At 31.9% G+C, this 15,899-nt stretch overlaps 1 protein-coding gene and 1 pseudogene across 1 annotated transcript; both read left to right on the top strand.

Annotated features, from left to right (window-relative positions):
- The first annotated feature begins 644 nt into the window (after positions 1-644).
- Positions 645-2,926, top strand: LOC130949290 (fibrillin protein 5 homolog; annotated as a pseudogene).
- A 7,943-nt stretch (positions 2,927-10,869) lies between these two features.
- Positions 10,870-14,579, top strand: LOC130948169 (protein S-acyltransferase 18). The gene is made up of 9 exons (XM_057876887.1): positions 10,870-11,045; positions 11,206-11,319; positions 11,426-11,758; positions 12,005-12,073; positions 12,226-12,297; positions 12,427-12,555; positions 12,671-12,751; positions 13,530-13,688; positions 13,854-14,579. The coding sequence occupies exons 1-9, from the start codon at positions 11,004-11,006 to the stop codon at positions 14,397-14,399; spliced, it is 1,545 nt and encodes a 514-aa protein (XP_057732870.1). The 5' UTR covers positions 10,870-11,003; the 3' UTR covers positions 14,400-14,579.
- Positions 14,580-15,899: the final 1,320 nt, after the last annotated feature.

The following is a 15,899-nucleotide window of genomic DNA, read 5'->3' as shown; positions in this document are numbered from 1 at the left end:
AACATCCATTGCACCCTTTTGAGATGAAATAATCAAAGGGCAATGAATAAAAGTTTTCGATTAAATGCTATTAGTATTAATTAATTAAAACCTTTGAAAGTGACTGACTAATGCTCGTTGTTATAATTACAAGTAATCCCTAATCACACTAAACCTGAAATCAATAAAGCTAAACAAATATTTCAATAGTGATTCATGTTTTTAATTTCTTTTTTGACTTAAGGATGCTTGATTTAGATGATGAAAATTGTTAAAAGGTGGAAGCAATCTTAAAAGTAATATAGGAATACTGATGCAATCTTCTTCCATTGAACTTAATCTGCATAAAAACTTATTAAATTAAATAGTTAAATTTTACAATTTTACAATTTTACTCGAAATTTTTTCCTGGTTTGAGTTTTGTTATTTTTGCAACACTTGCACTTTGATTTTGAGAGAGAGAAATGTGTCCCAACATGCCGTCACTGTTAGGATAAGGAGTTTAATGAGTTCGGCAAGTGAGAGACCAAAGCATAAGGTATCTCCTGGACCACATAATGCTGCATAATGATTCTGATTTCCAAAACCACATGTCTCAAGAGTCCTACCCACAAACTGCAACCTTGCTCTAAATGCATGTTCACTGTTTCGATAGAGCAAAAATGATGGCACTAATAATAGGAACTACGGTCTTTATCAACAAAAACAAGATAGAGGCGCCTGAAAATCTTTCAAGGATGGACACCATGAGAATTGGTGACAGACCTCTCTGGTTTAGACCCTTCACCATAGTTAAAGTTGGGGTACAAAACTTTAACATTGAATAGGTATCCCATTTCAACAATATTGAATCTACTTTTTCATTTTCTTTTTAATTATAAGCTTTTAGCATTGTTTAACCATGAAGAAAGGGTATGTGATATGTTTGAAATCAATTGCACTAAAAAATATGTTTCAAGGAATCAACAGGGGGATTTTTGGACTCCCATCTGCCAAGAAATTTAAAATTGAGAGTTTGGTGCAGCAGCTAGAATCTCAGAATTCAACTCCAGAGCCAACTCTAGAACTAGACAAGGTAACTTCAACTCTGCCTAAATTATCTGATATCTGATTGTGATTGCAATTTATGATCTATCCTTATCAATAATTTCTATTACATGGAAGGTGGCTGGGTGCTGGAGGCTTGTTTATAGCACAATCACAATTCTGAGATCAAAGAGAACCAAGTTAGGCCTCAGAGACTTTATCTCATTGGATGAGTTTTTTCAAACCATTGACATAGCCAAGGTACAAACTACAAAATTTTGAGTAGAGAGATTGTATATAACTTTTGACATTAAAAGATGCAAACTGTGTTTCCAGTATTTCATCTTTGTAACTTTTATCTACTGAGTTTGAGCATTGGTCATTTGATTCTAAAATGGAGAGCAAAGCAGTTAACGTGGTCGAGTTCAGTGCAAAGGGGTTGAGTTTGTTGTCAGGACAGCTTAGTATTGAGGCTTCTTTCAAGATTGCTTCAGCAACAGTTAAAGCTCTACCTTTTTGTTTGACCAATCTTAATTTATCTCTCTGTAATCTATAACTATTGCTGCTGAGTAACTACCTAATTAGATAATACTTGAAATTCACAGAGGGTTGACATTAACTTTGAAAGCTCCACCATTACTCCTGATCAGGTAATGCTATTATATACTGCATTTTTTCTCTAGCCTAATTAATCGTATTTGAATATTTGTCTGATTTTTCCAAGTTCAAATTACTTTCTTCCTTGCATTCACAGTTGATGCATGTATTCCGAAAAAACTATAATCTTCTATTGGGCATCTTCAATCCAGAGGGATGGTTGGAAATCACGTATCCTAAGATCATATCATGGACAAACTAAAGGGCTGTGAAACTTGCTGTTTTTCTCTGTCTTTTATTCTATCATTGATGAAAATTCTTGTTGTTTCTTATTTCAATCTTTCTCATAGATATGTTGATGACACCATGAGGATTGGAAGGGACAACAAGGGTAATATCCTTGTGCTGGAAAAAATTGAAAATAGAAGTCGTAATCCTCAAGGTTAAGTAGTATTTTATTTACGATAAATGTTGGGGTGACAATTTTTAAAAACTCATACTTTGACTCATCACTACATCATCATAAGATAGAGTGTGGAACTTGCTTTGATGGTGGGTTCACTCTTCATCCATCCTTTAGTGAATGAATAAGGAGTTAAAGATGAGTTTAAAAAGGTTATGTCGTCTTAACATAACTCGATAGGTTTGAGTTAGACATGTATATTTTTATTAATCCATTTTTAAGTGTTTTGTCCCCTTTTTTTCTTGATAGAAACTAGTGGTGAAAATTTGTGATATATTGATTATAATTACTGTTGCATTGCGAGTATTAGTACTCACTAATGGTAAAGTAATTTTACCAAATGCATTTTTTTGTAGCTTATGCATATTAAAAGTTACTTTTATTTTAATTTACCAAACATAGCTAATACAAATCTTGAAAAGTTAAAGTTTTATCAAATCAGGCCATAACTGACTCATCTAGACATCTACTAGACAAGACTTGGTTGTTATAGTTTATTGATAGATTTTCTTTTTCCTGTGTTGTTTTTTTCCCTATATTTGAAGGCTTTTGAGTGTGCTTTATTATGATCTTTGCTTCATGCTTTGTTTAGTTATTTACTTTTTTATGCTTCAACTGCGTTTTGAATAAGTGGTCCCTGAGTAAAATCTTTTGGACAGCCTTGTACTCCCTACAAAGTTAAAATTTGGAGTCCACACTGCAGAACATTCCTAACTTATACAGATGTTTCGTGCAGGAAGAGGCGAAACACCAAGAACCAAAGGACAAGGTGGCAGCGATGGCGACGGTGAGGAGGCAAAGGATGTTGGAATGCGAAAAGGAAAACATGGAGAAGAAGCCCTTCATGGACATACAAACTGAGACCAAGAGATTCAGGCAAACAACACTTGATTTGATTTCCATTTTTAGCATTCAGCAACAATCGTCACAAATCAATAACAAGTAATCCCTAATCACACTAAACCTTAAATCAATAAAGCTAAACAGAAATTTCAGTAATGATTTGATTTCTATTTTTAGCAGCAGCAAGAAAATTTCAACAAAAGCTTCAGGAATTAAAAAAAGAGCAACAGCACAAAATCAATTATTTGATTTTCCATTAACCCAGTCACAGTTTCACATTCAAAAATCAACAAGGCCACATTCAAAAATCAACAACAGGACATAAAAGGAAGAGAAGAACCGAAGAAGTGAAGGCAGTGCAGCTAACCTTCGACGGCGACATGGACGGCGCCCGGCGAGACGACAGCGAGTGGTGACACAGCGGCGAACTGCTCCAAGTTCGAGAGAATCCAGAGAGGACGGCGATAGGGGAAGGAGGACGCCGAACTACGATAGAGGAAGCAGAGGCGCCGACAGCACGGACGGCGGCGGCACCGCGGCAGACCCGTTGCAGGAAGAACTTAGGGTTTTGGTAGGGTGAGTTGGGAAGGTGCTATGGGTTCAGACTTCAGGTGATAGTGATATATGATTCACGTATTGGTGGGTGGGGTGGGTGCTAGGGGAAATGGGTGGGTGTAAGGGGGAAGGGGTGGGTTTGGAAAGTGAATCCGACCATTTTTTAAGTCGGTTTTCGATTGAACCGGTGAGACCGGTCAGTCTGACCGGATTTTAAAATATTGAAATTGGTTTTATTTTGATTAATTAAAAAATTTATAAAAAATCGGTTCACTAAAAACGTCCAATTATATGACGACACGTAGGCGTCTTTATAAAAAGACGTTTTTTCTAACTTTGTGGGAGCATCCCCCAATATAAAATCTATCAACTACATTCTATATACCACATGTAATCTGTTCATTGAATGATCAATCATTAGTCATATTTGACCACTATTCTTTTAGCCACCAGCGACTCACCTAAAAAGAAACCCCCTGTCATGCGTCTAATCCCTTAGGATATGCCACACAGCTCTCACAAAGTAGCAATCTTAGAGAACATGAAGAGAACTTTTGGTCATGCATGTGACTGCAGCGCGGACAATTGAAGGAGGAAATCATATGTCTTCTGTTCTTTTCCATATTAGTAAGAATAGCATTATGGGCGCTATCAGCCAAAGAAAAGATCGGATGGGCTCTATCCACTTCCAAATTAGATTAAAGATCCTATTTTGAGTTCGTTCCAGGGATGTTTTGGAGTGATAGGCAGACAGATTTTAAGGAAAAAATTCCATCCGCAGTGAGTACCCAAGCAAGTAGGTCTCCTTCATTCCACGAGAATGGTAGGAACAAGGCAACAATTTTCTGGACAGTAGCACCTGAAAGCCAATCCTTCAACTTGTGAACGTCCTAATACCTTGAAACGAAAAGAAAATCAGTGAGAGTGTGTCCAACTTCATGAATAGCACTTACTTGAGTAGTTTGGTTGTCCAAACATCCTAAATTTGGGATCCAGTTGTGCTCTCAGAAAATTTATCTTTGATCCATCTTTATTCGTCAAATAGAATTGTTTTGAACATCATTCAGAAAATTTCTTTTCATAAGTTGGAGTCATTATTTCTTCTTTCAATGTTTGAAATGATGTTATTCTTACATCTATACTTGCCTCTTAGAATTCTAAATCAAAGGAAGTCTTTCTTTTCAACAAGACCCTACCCAAACTTCATTGTATACGGATGATTAAGATTCTTGGCATGCCGAATTCCTAAACTACCAGATTTTTTAGAATTGTTGACTATTCTCCCGTTAAGAAGGTAAATTTTTTTTGGATTGTGAAATTTGAGTATATATATCTTGATATGTTTTTCTTTCAATGAAATATATTAATGTCAACAACAACAACAACAACAACAACTAACTAGTAAAAATTAGGTTGTTAAATAAATTGAGACTCAAAATTATACAATTATAATAATTGAGATTTGCTTACATACGTGTATAATTTTTTTTTCTATATAACCCGCTACGAGTTATAGCATTTTAACATCATTTTGCATGTTTTAACTTTTTGCTTGTAATGTGTTTTAGGTCATTGCAGCTTACGTGCAACATCATGCAAGAAGAGAATAATGAAGCAAAAACTACTACAAGTCATAACGGTTTATGAGAAAGAAAAATAAAAAATATAAAGCATGATGGGTGGTGGTGATTTATGCTCTAAATATTATCCTGAATAAAAATAAAAACATAATTTTTTTTTATGATTTATATATATACATGTTTTTGTCTATTTTCTACACAAAGTTTAAATGTAATTTTTTTATGGTTTTGTACTTTGTTTAAATTTATTTATCTTATGAAGCCTTAATATATTTTTTTATCTTTGTATTGACGTGTTTTTACTATTGTAAAAAAAAATACTTTATTTATAAGAGATGATAACGTTACTTTTATTTTAATAATGACACTCATTTTTTTACAAATTTATACAAAATATAATAAAAAAATTATGTAAAGAATGACATTATCAAAAATAAAAATTTAATTGATCATTGATTTTCTTTACATGTAATAATAATAATAATAATAATAAATAACTATAAGTTCTACCTACCACTCATTTAAACTTACATATAAAGAAAATTAATTATTAATTAAATTTCTGTTTTTGATAATGTCATCTTTTATATGATTTTATTTAGGATTGGCCTGGTTCGACGCGATCTATGACTTGGCGATGAGTGAACGGCTATATAATTATGACTACCCGGGTCGTCAGATCAAAGAAGAGAAGACTTGTAAATATACTCTAACGCCCAAGTCAAAAAAAATCTTAGAGGTCAAGAATTAGGATTGTGTGCTTATCTTGGAAGAATGGTGGCTCTCCTATGTGTAATGTTCATATTTTTCTCAAATTGAAAAGATAGCATGCGAATTTGCGACACTAAATGCTAGAGATGGTGTGAGCAGACTTCTCAAACTGAGCCGGATTTTGGAATTGGATCCACAATTTGTCTTACTGTTGGGCCGCTGAGTCTGAGACCCGGATTGGAAACAAATTTTTTTATATTATATTTTGTATGAATTTGTAAAAAAAATAATAATATTATCAAAATACGAGTGACGTTATTTATATCTCCTATAAATAAACTATTTTTTTTCTTTTACAATAGTAAAAATATGCTAATATAAAGATAATAAAATACATCAAAACTTCGTAAGATAAATAAATTAAACAAGTACATAACCCAAAAAAAAAAAAAACTACATTTAGACTTTGCGGTAAAAAATAAACTAAAAAAGTACATAAATAATAAAAAAGATTTATGCTTTTATTCTTTTCAAATAAACCACCACCCTTAATGGCGGTTTATGTTGTTAGTTTTCTTTTTCATAAACGGTTATGACTTATAGTGGTTTCAGCTTCGTCATTTTTTCTTCATGAACCGGGATGATCTAAGACGGATTACATGCAAAAAATTAAAATGTATGTTATAACTCGTAGCGGTTTATATAAAAAAAAAATTGCACATTATGTAAGCAAATTTCAATTATTGTAATTGTATAATTTTGAATTTCAATTGATTTAATAACGTAATTTATCTTAATAATATTTTAACTAAAAACTAATAACACCCAATTAGAATCCAAAAAGAGTGCGTAAAAATATTTTAACTAAGATTAACTCACCACTATAAGAAACATCGATAATATTAAAATTCGACGGTAAAATAGACGGCGGAGTTAGTTGCTATTAAATTTGTCGATTTTTCAAAATGGTAATAAAATCGACGGCTTGCCTGGCCGTCGATAATAATTTAATAAAATCAACAGCGCTTCTGTCTATAATATGAGCTTGAGAGTTTTACATTCTTACTAATATCGACATCATCGCCATTGATATTATTATATAAAATCGACGCCATTTCTGTCGATATTTGATTCAATAAAATCGGCAATATTTTTTCTATAATATGTTTACTAAAATCAACAACGCTGCCGTCGATATTGGATCCAATAAAATCGACACAACTGCTGTCGATTTTATTATTCATATACCAACAAATTCTATGTCTATATTTGGGTTTTTTTGTCTATTTTAAAATTAAAAAGCGACATCTCTTCCGTTGATTTTAATAGATATGTTTTAATTATTTTTTTCTATTTAATAAATAGTAAACAATTAATGCAAATAAATATAAAAATAAAATTTATATAGAATATAGATAACAAGGCAAATAAATTTTTAAATATAAAAATAAAATTTATACTAAATATTAGATAATGAGTTTACAAACTTATCAAAATAATAAATAATCCTCTAACATAAAGACTCAAAACAAGATAAATAATTAAACTTAGGCTTATATTCGTTTAAATTACACTCCACTAATAATACAAAATATTCCAAGTAAGGTAATTAAATAACCTACTCATACTTGTCTAAATAATCATCCGAGTCATCATAATCGTCAGAATCATCCTCCCTTTGAGAATTCTGTGGTTGTTCTTGTCGCTGCAAAATAGGTGAGAGTTTTCTACCTGGGACTAGAGTTGGGACTGGGGCTGGAGTTGTGCTTTTCTGATTAGCTAATAACTAATATTATAACATATCTTGTTTGCAAAATAGAATGGTGTTATATGCAATGATGGATCCAGTAAATTTTGATAGTGGGTACAAAGTATATATAATATAACAATAATTTTTATAAAAAATATTATGTGTACATAAAAAAGTAACTATCAAATTATTTATAATGTATTTGAGTATAAATAAATAGATTTTAACTCATTTTTAATGTATATTTTATAATTAATATGTATTTTTATAAATGGTTATTTTTTATGTACACTGAGCATAACTATTATTATTATTATTATTATTATTATTATTATTGTTATTATTATTATTATTAATCTTCAAATGTCTAATTATCAAATTAATATATTAAAACACTAATTTAAATAATAACATATAATTTAAAGTTTTATTTTTTTAAATTTTATATTTTAAAAAGATTGAATAATCTTTTTTTTAATAATACCGTTGATGAAATATTTCTCTTTTTATATATGTCACTAACAATCATTTAAAAATTCACATCCCATACAATTAACTCTTAATGATATTCATAGTTTAAAAAATTCTTTTAATTAATTTTAAAAAAAAAAACTAAAACTAACTTCAAAAGAAAAAATATCAATAAATAAATAATATTATTTTGAATCGTTTTTTAAGAAAAAAATACTAATCTCAGAATTGATCATTATAACATATATATAATAACAAGGGGCAGAAATCAGTGTGGACGAGGGAGGTAATAGCCCCTACATTAAAAATTTTAAGAGAAAAAATACTAAATGGTCCTGCATAATGATCTCGAAAGACAATGAGGTCCTTAAAAAAAAAACCATTTTTGGTTCCTGATCTTTACTTTTATGAAACTGCTGAATTGCCCATTTGTCAATATATTTTATTGATATTAACGGAATAAGCCTATATGATATGTTAAACTGTTGATTTATCCATTAAGAACTAACTAGGATTAACATATTCTTTTTTGTTAGGATCGGAGTTTCGTAGTCTTTTAAGGATAATTATATCAAGGCCGTTTAGTTTTTATTTTTATTTTTTATTATCTTTTTCAAATATATTAACTAAATTTACTGTGTAAAGCTAAGAAATATTAGTGATTTTTAAATTATTTTTACTTATAAAAATTAAACGGAGGATATATTAGTGATTAACGTGTCATATAAGTATGTTTTGAAGAGAGATCATTGACACGGGAGCTAATCAGTTTCACAAAATTAAATATCAAAAGCTGAAATTTTTTTTTTGTTTGAAGATCTCGTAATCCCTTTAAAAAAATTATCAGAGACCAAGTTGGATATTCACTCAAATTTTAATGTATAAAAGTCTTTAATTTTTATATTATTCTCTTTTAATTTTAATTTTTTCTTTTTATAGAGTTATATTTTTATATTAGCTATCTCCTAAAAATTATTCTAACTTCACTCCTATCTAATATAGAGTTCTTAAATTGAATATCAAATTCTAAAAATTAAGTAAAATATTATTATAAAATTAAAAATAATAATTTAACAAAAATAAATAAATATTATTATCATATATTACTAAAAAAAATACCAAATTATATCCATATGCTAACATTAGTTATTCGATAGCTAACTTCAACTCAGAAACCCTTTTTGCCTTTCCTTTTGCTAACATTAGTTATTCGAAATCCCAAGGTCATTAATTGCCATAAACAAACCAAATTTGGACTATGTATGATTTAAATTAATTTTTTTAGAAAAAAACTTTAGCAATTTAAATTTTTGAATAACAAAATTTTTAATTGAATTAAACTAAAAAAATTAAATTAATATTACCGAAATTATAACAAGTTATATCAATTTTATTTTCAGTATTGCAAACACCCTAATAAAAATGAATATAAAAAAGGGTATTGACATATCTAATTTACTACATAAAATATGTGCAAACATGATTTTTTACAAAATTAGATATATATAAAAAAATTGTTTACATTATAAAGAAGATGTGTAATATAATCTAAAAATAGATATTTTTTAAAATGCAAATATTGATAAATATTTGATTTATTTTATTTACATATATATAGGGATGTTTATGGGACAGGACGAAAGCGAGGGCGGGAGATGCCTCCCTACTCCTCATCCCCGCCCCAGATTTGCTCTCCATCCCCGCTCCTGTTTTTCGCTGTGAGGGAATATTGCTCCACATCCCCATTCTTCATAGGGTCCCATTTCTTGCGGGGACCCCATTCCCCAGCTATCTGATAGTTATAACTAATTATTAATTTCCATATGAATAGAGATGTAAGTATCAATTCTATACAAAAATAACAAGATTTTATACAAAAAATCTAAACGACAAGATGGTGACTTTTTTCGAAATGACGCAGTAGGGGAACGCAACGGCGAGCCAGAGGATAGAGAAGTGGACAAGGTGAGAGACGCGACAACAGAGAGGAGAATGGATACGACGACAAAGTTACGGAAAGAAACGCCACAAATAGAGAGCACGACGCAGTGAGGATCATGGCACGGTGAGGTGTGACAATGCGGTGAGAAGGAAGAGCGGCGAGAGGGTGGCTGCAGAGAGGTTGGATGGAATATGGACAGCGTTAGGGATTTCTGAATTGAAGAAGAGTTATGCAAATGAGGATTAGGAATTTCGGATTTTTATATATATGTGTGTGTGAAATGACTAAAAAACATATATGAGAAATAAACTATTAAAGACAATTCAATAAATTTATGAATTTCGGGAATTAGTGGAGATCCCCGCTAATCCCACGCCTGCCTCGGGAAAATTTTGTCCCCCATCCCCATCTCCACAAGAAAAATTCTCCATAGTCAAATCTCCATTCGAAGCAGTTCCCGCAGAGATCCCCGCGTCTTGAAGAGTTTTGCCATCTCTACGTATATAAATCCATATCAAAATGGATACTCATTACTCGGAAAATGTTAAATAAATAAATAATTAAAAAAAAGAATGAGGTGCTCAAGACAGTGCAAAACAGCAAATACATTTTAGTCAAAGGAAATATGAAGGGCCCCACAAAATCACAAACTTGGTCTTGTTTTGTTAATCTGGTATATTATTGTTCAAGTGAAATAATTAATAAAGTGAAAGAATTGAAAATCTTATTTACTCTTAAATTAACACATATACAATAAATATTATAAATTCAATTATTATTAATATCTTATTTTGTCACTTTATAATTTCTTATTTTAGATACTTTTTTTCCGGTATTATCACTTCTAAATCTGGCCTAGGATTAGTAGCATCCGTTGGATGAGAATAATAAAGAGCAGATCTTAGTCCCTAGATTTAGCATCGAGCGCCCTTCACTTCAATTTTGAAAAACAATGAACGAGTCACCACTCCACAGTCTCCAGTCTCTCGACCGTTGAGGACTCAGCTACTCAGCTCTGAGCAAACAAAACCAAACACTTGATAACCAAATTCTTTTGGTTTGAGATTCAAACAAATTTCATACACCATGAGACGCCATGGTTGGCAACGCCCTCTCCACCCTCTACAGGTACTCATTAATTCCACTCATCCTTATCCTTATCATTCTAATTTTGTTTTTCTTTTTTCTTTTTTCAAGAAAATATAAGTATATAACACGATGCCATTATCTGCATTCTTGAAATTGTGAAAAACCTTGAGCTTTTAACTAGGGATTTGAAACATGGCAGGTTGTTGGAGTGGCAGTTTACAGTGTTCTGGTGGCGTGTTTCTACGCCTTCTTGGGAATATTCCTCGGAAATCGGACCGCGGAAATAACACTTATCGTCATATTTTCCTTGGTGGTAATTCATTTCTTTTCAATCTGAACTCAAATTTGGGGAAAGAAATTCACCATTTTTGCTTAGAAATCAAATGATACTTTTTTCTTAATTTATTATTATGGCACAGGCAATCTCTGTTATGTTTCTATTTGTGAGGTGCACTGCAATTGATCCCACAGACAAGACAAGCTTCAAGAGGAAGAAGCGAAAAACGAAATCTGACACGGTTCCTAAGCTGAATTACAGGTTTATTGTTAGCCAGATTGTGGTGAGGTTTTTCAGGAGGGTAGAAAGGAAGTTACTCAGGACTTTCATCAAGAGGAAGTACCTCGATCCGGTGAAGATGAGCACGGGGATGGAGCCTCTGCTCCCATTCCCTCTTGTCATGAAAGATGATGATGCCATTTCCCCAAATCTCAATGAAGATGACATTTCATTTTGTGCTCTTTGTGATTTTGAGGTTAGAATCTTAGTTGCATACTATATGCTTACCATTTAATCACAAGTGAGTGCTCTTTTCGGTTCCTGATCATTTATCTAAATCCCCAACCATTCAAGTAATTGGTCTAAGCGGTCCTTGATACATAGCAGGGTAGACTAATTATCGGTTAGAATCTCAGTTGTCCTTCAGGCAAGTCGAAAATGGTATTTACTCTTTAATCATTAATATTTTTTTTTATAACTTCTATGCTATTGTATGAATCAGGTGAAAAAGCATAGTAAGCATTGCAGGACGTGCAATCGATGCGTCGAAGGATTCGATCACCATTGCAAGGTGTGTATAAATGAATTTTTGTGTTGAAGTAAAATCTGGAGTTGTAAATAAAACTGCTATTATTAGACTGGCTAGTCTTTCTGTGTTGGAATTTTTCAATTCTCTTTACTTTGTTAATATTATTAAGATGTAGTGCTTATGGTGTGTTGCAGTGGTTGAATAACTGTGTTGGAAAAAGGAACTACACAACATTCTTTCTTCTTATGATTTCCGTCCTATTAATGGTATGTACTTAACTCATCACTCAGGATTATTACACTGTCTTTCAATTTCAGAACCAAAATTTAAAATAAAGGTGTTTTAATTACATGAATTAAATATGTTCCAATATTATTGTCTTGTTACGTGTACAGCTTATCATTGAAGGAGGGACCGCAATTGCTGTGTTTATCAGGTGCTTTGCGGATAAAAGAGGAATGGTAAAGGAGCTTCATAGGAAGCTTCATGTAGAGTTTCCAAGAGAGGTTCTCGCCACCATATGTGTAATATAGTTAACTCAATTGTTTTGGGAATTTCTATAGTATGTTGTGCCAAGCTTGAAAGTTGGATTTAACATTAATTTTAACTTGCATTGGACTTGCTGGAATGATAATACAGGTGCTGCTTCTTTTGTTGACTACTTATATTTCAGCAGCATTGGGACAGCTTTTCTTCTTTCATGTGGTTCTGATACGAAAGGTACTAGTCTTTGCTTTTAAATTATCTTGTACTCCCTCTCTGACTATGAATGACTTTTAAGATTGTAGCACAAGAATTAAGAAATTGTTAACTGACTCAATTATGGAAAATATATTTAGTATATGTTGGGAGAAGTGAAGGGAACCTTGGAGCAACGGTTGTGTTGTTTCCATGTCACCTCAGGTCATAGGTTCAAGCTGTAGAATCACTTATTGATGTAATTATTAGGTTAGGGTGCCTATACTACACTTATAGGTGCGGCTCTTCCCGGATCCTGCATTAACGTGGGATACTTGTTCACCGGATGTCTTTATATATGTTGGGAGAAGTGATTTATCCTCTTAAGGGATTCTTCTAAACATTCTAGTAATGCCTAGGTGAAGGTACAAAATTGATTGCTGTTTAAGATTCTGAGGCATTGAAGGTATCAACATTTTCCTTTGTTTAGTAGCTAGGGTGATGATTAGGAGGGGTTTTAAATTTTGTTATCATTACTCTTATGTTCAGATTTTGTTATCATTACTCTTATGTTGAATGTATTACTGTTTCTCTCTGTTCGTGAAATTATGATCATGTATTTAAATTGGGCAAACAGGGATACAACAGGACAAAAAATTAATTATTTACAAATTACAAATAATATTCGAGAAAAGGTTTTTTTCCTCAAAAGCACTTGTTCATGAGCGAGAACTGGTGTACACTTTTGCTTTAGCACTCTCTTATTTTTTTCTGGAAAATTCATTGCTATTGAATAATTTTTTATTTTTTATTACTTTAGGGAATGAGAACTTATGACTATATCCTGGCAATGAAAGAAGAGAATCAATTCACAGAACTAGAATCGCTTGACGATTCTGATTTTTCTTCAGATGAGAGCATTGATTTTGACTCACCTGAGAAGCCAACAATAATCTCAAGGATTCTATGCCAGACCCAGGTAAGTATTAGATAGATCAATCGTGTTTTGGTAGTATTTTATTTTTGTCCTAAGACATAAAAATTTGGTTAAAAATCACGGTCGTGTCAACACCATCTCTGTCTAAACACTATATGCCATATTTTCCGAGTCAAACCTTACAGGGGTAGTTGTTTCGAGTTTCAGAGCTCACCGAGGTTGTCTATTAAGATCGAAGGAGAAACCGGGCCTTCTTCTCTCTTGAACAAGAAACAGAAGTTCCATGTAAGCATTAACCCATGGAAACTCTTAAAGTTGACCAGAGAGAAAGCACTTCTAGCAGCTGAAAAGGCAAGAGAGAAGCTTATGAGAGAGAAGAAGCCAACAGGGGAAAACAATTCTTCACTAAGACCTCTTCCACTAGAGACAAAAAGCGGACCTTCGATGAACAACACAGATAGAAACACGGACAATAATAATGACGGATATTCTGGCTCTTCATCAACAACTTTCCTAGCAAAAGGGAGAGTTACAGGATCACCAGGCATGATTTCAAGCCCAAGAAGAAGATTTTCTGGCACACCAACAATGTTCTCTAGCAGCACCATTTTGCCTTCTCCGAAACAGAAGTATAGAAGCAGTTTTGATTTGAAGTTAACAGGAGTGTCCAGGGAGCTTGAAACACATATTTCAAGGCAGGTTCTTTGTTCAGTTATCAGCAAAGATGGAAGTGAACAACCATCCCCAAAATAGGCTAGTGTGTGTCTGTAATATTTTTATGTTGAAATTCTCGACCTTAGAGAAAATGATTTGTTCATATGTCTGTTTCCTGTGTAACATTGATTCCATATAATTTATTTATACATGGGATGGTTGGTCACCATATGTAACATGGATTTATTTTCAATTTATACATGGGTGCAATTCTAGTCAATGCCCTGTGTGACTGATTTTATTTGCTATCGACTAGCCTTTTAATATTTCATACTCATTTTACTTTTGAGGAGCGTGTGAGAATTGGAATGTTTGTTGAAGGATTCTCGTGTTTGTTACAACTCATATTACTGAATGATAATAATTAGGAGTTTAGGATATTATGAGAAGTCGGGTATAAGGGAAGAGTACTATGAGAAAAGTGAGAAGTCCATGATTCCGATAAATTTTTAGAAATGTTTAAAAGTAATGTTCGGGGGGAGGATGAAGAGGAAAAAATCTCAAATGATTTCACTAAGACCTGTCACAGGTTTATCAACAAAGTGGAAGCCCCAATTCATACTTAGATTCCTTCTTGCCAGGAAGTCCGCTGCTTGATTCCCTTTCCCTGTATGTGCGTGTATTGCGTTGCTTTAGTTGACTGATTGTTTATTTGACTTTTTTCATATTTTTGTTTCAACTTTACAACCACAAACCCAAATATCCTTTGGTGTTAAAGTTAATACTCAATTTCCTCCCTCAAATTTAAAATCGAATTCAATTTAACCTTTAAAATTTTAATTGGCTTAAATTAAACTCTAAAATTTATAATCATAACTTGCATTAATTTTTGAGCTAATTTTCATTAACATCATACTGATTTGATATATTAATTTGTTGTAGATTAAATTCTTCGTTCTAGATCTATGTGATCAAAGACCTGTTAGAGCATTCAAAAGTTTAATTGATGCTCTCAAAATCCCAAAATTTTTAGATTAAACTTATTATTATTGTCTTTGTGAGGATGTTAAAGAACCAATCACGCATATAGAAGATTTAGTAGATCTCATTCATATAAAACCTAGATATAGCGTCTAAATCTTAGTAAGTTAATGTATAAAATCAACACATATTTACAGAAATTAGTTTAAGAAATAATGTGAATTACTGTTATAAATTTTTTAGTTCAAATCGAGTCATTTGTAAATTTAGAAATCATATTAAATTCAATTTCAAAATTTAGAGATCAAATTGAATATTAACTCTTAAATCTAATAACATTTATATGCAAAACAAATACGAGATCATTTTATTTTTTGATTGGGACTATTATATTTCTTCTAACATACTCTCATCTCAAGTTAAAAATTCTATAATTTCAAATAATAATATATTTTAAAATATTATTTTTATGATTCCGTCTCGATGTTTAATGAACGATTTGATTCCTTATAATATATGCACGTATAAAAGTTAAATTTACAGATACACAAAAGTTGAAAAAGTTGTGTAACTACGTGAGAGGTACTATTTTACAACACTCTAATGTGTTAATACATT

Source organism: Arachis stenosperma, chromosome 9, assembly GCF_014773155.1.
Source record: "Arachis stenosperma cultivar V10309 chromosome 9, arast.V10309.gnm1.PFL2, whole genome shotgun sequence".
NCBI lineage: Eukaryota > Viridiplantae > Streptophyta > Magnoliopsida > Fabales > Fabaceae > Arachis > Arachis stenosperma.
The sequence above is the reverse complement of the archived record's forward strand: the minus strand, read 5'-3'. Positions and strand labels throughout refer to the sequence as shown.

Excerpts from the sequence above, each read along its gene's own strand:
- LOC130948169 (XM_057876887.1), top strand. The coding sequence starts at position 11,004 with ATGAGACGCCATGGTTGGCAACGCCCTCTCCACCCTCTACAG. Across the intron at positions 12,074-12,225 it reads GATTCGATCACCATTGCAAG|TGGTTGAATAACTGTGTTGG; the intron begins GTGTGTATAAAT and ends GGTGTGTTGCAG. Across the intron at positions 12,556-12,670 it reads AGGTTCTCGCCACCATATGT|GTGCTGCTTCTTTTGTTGAC; the intron begins GTAATATAGTTA and ends ATGATAATACAG.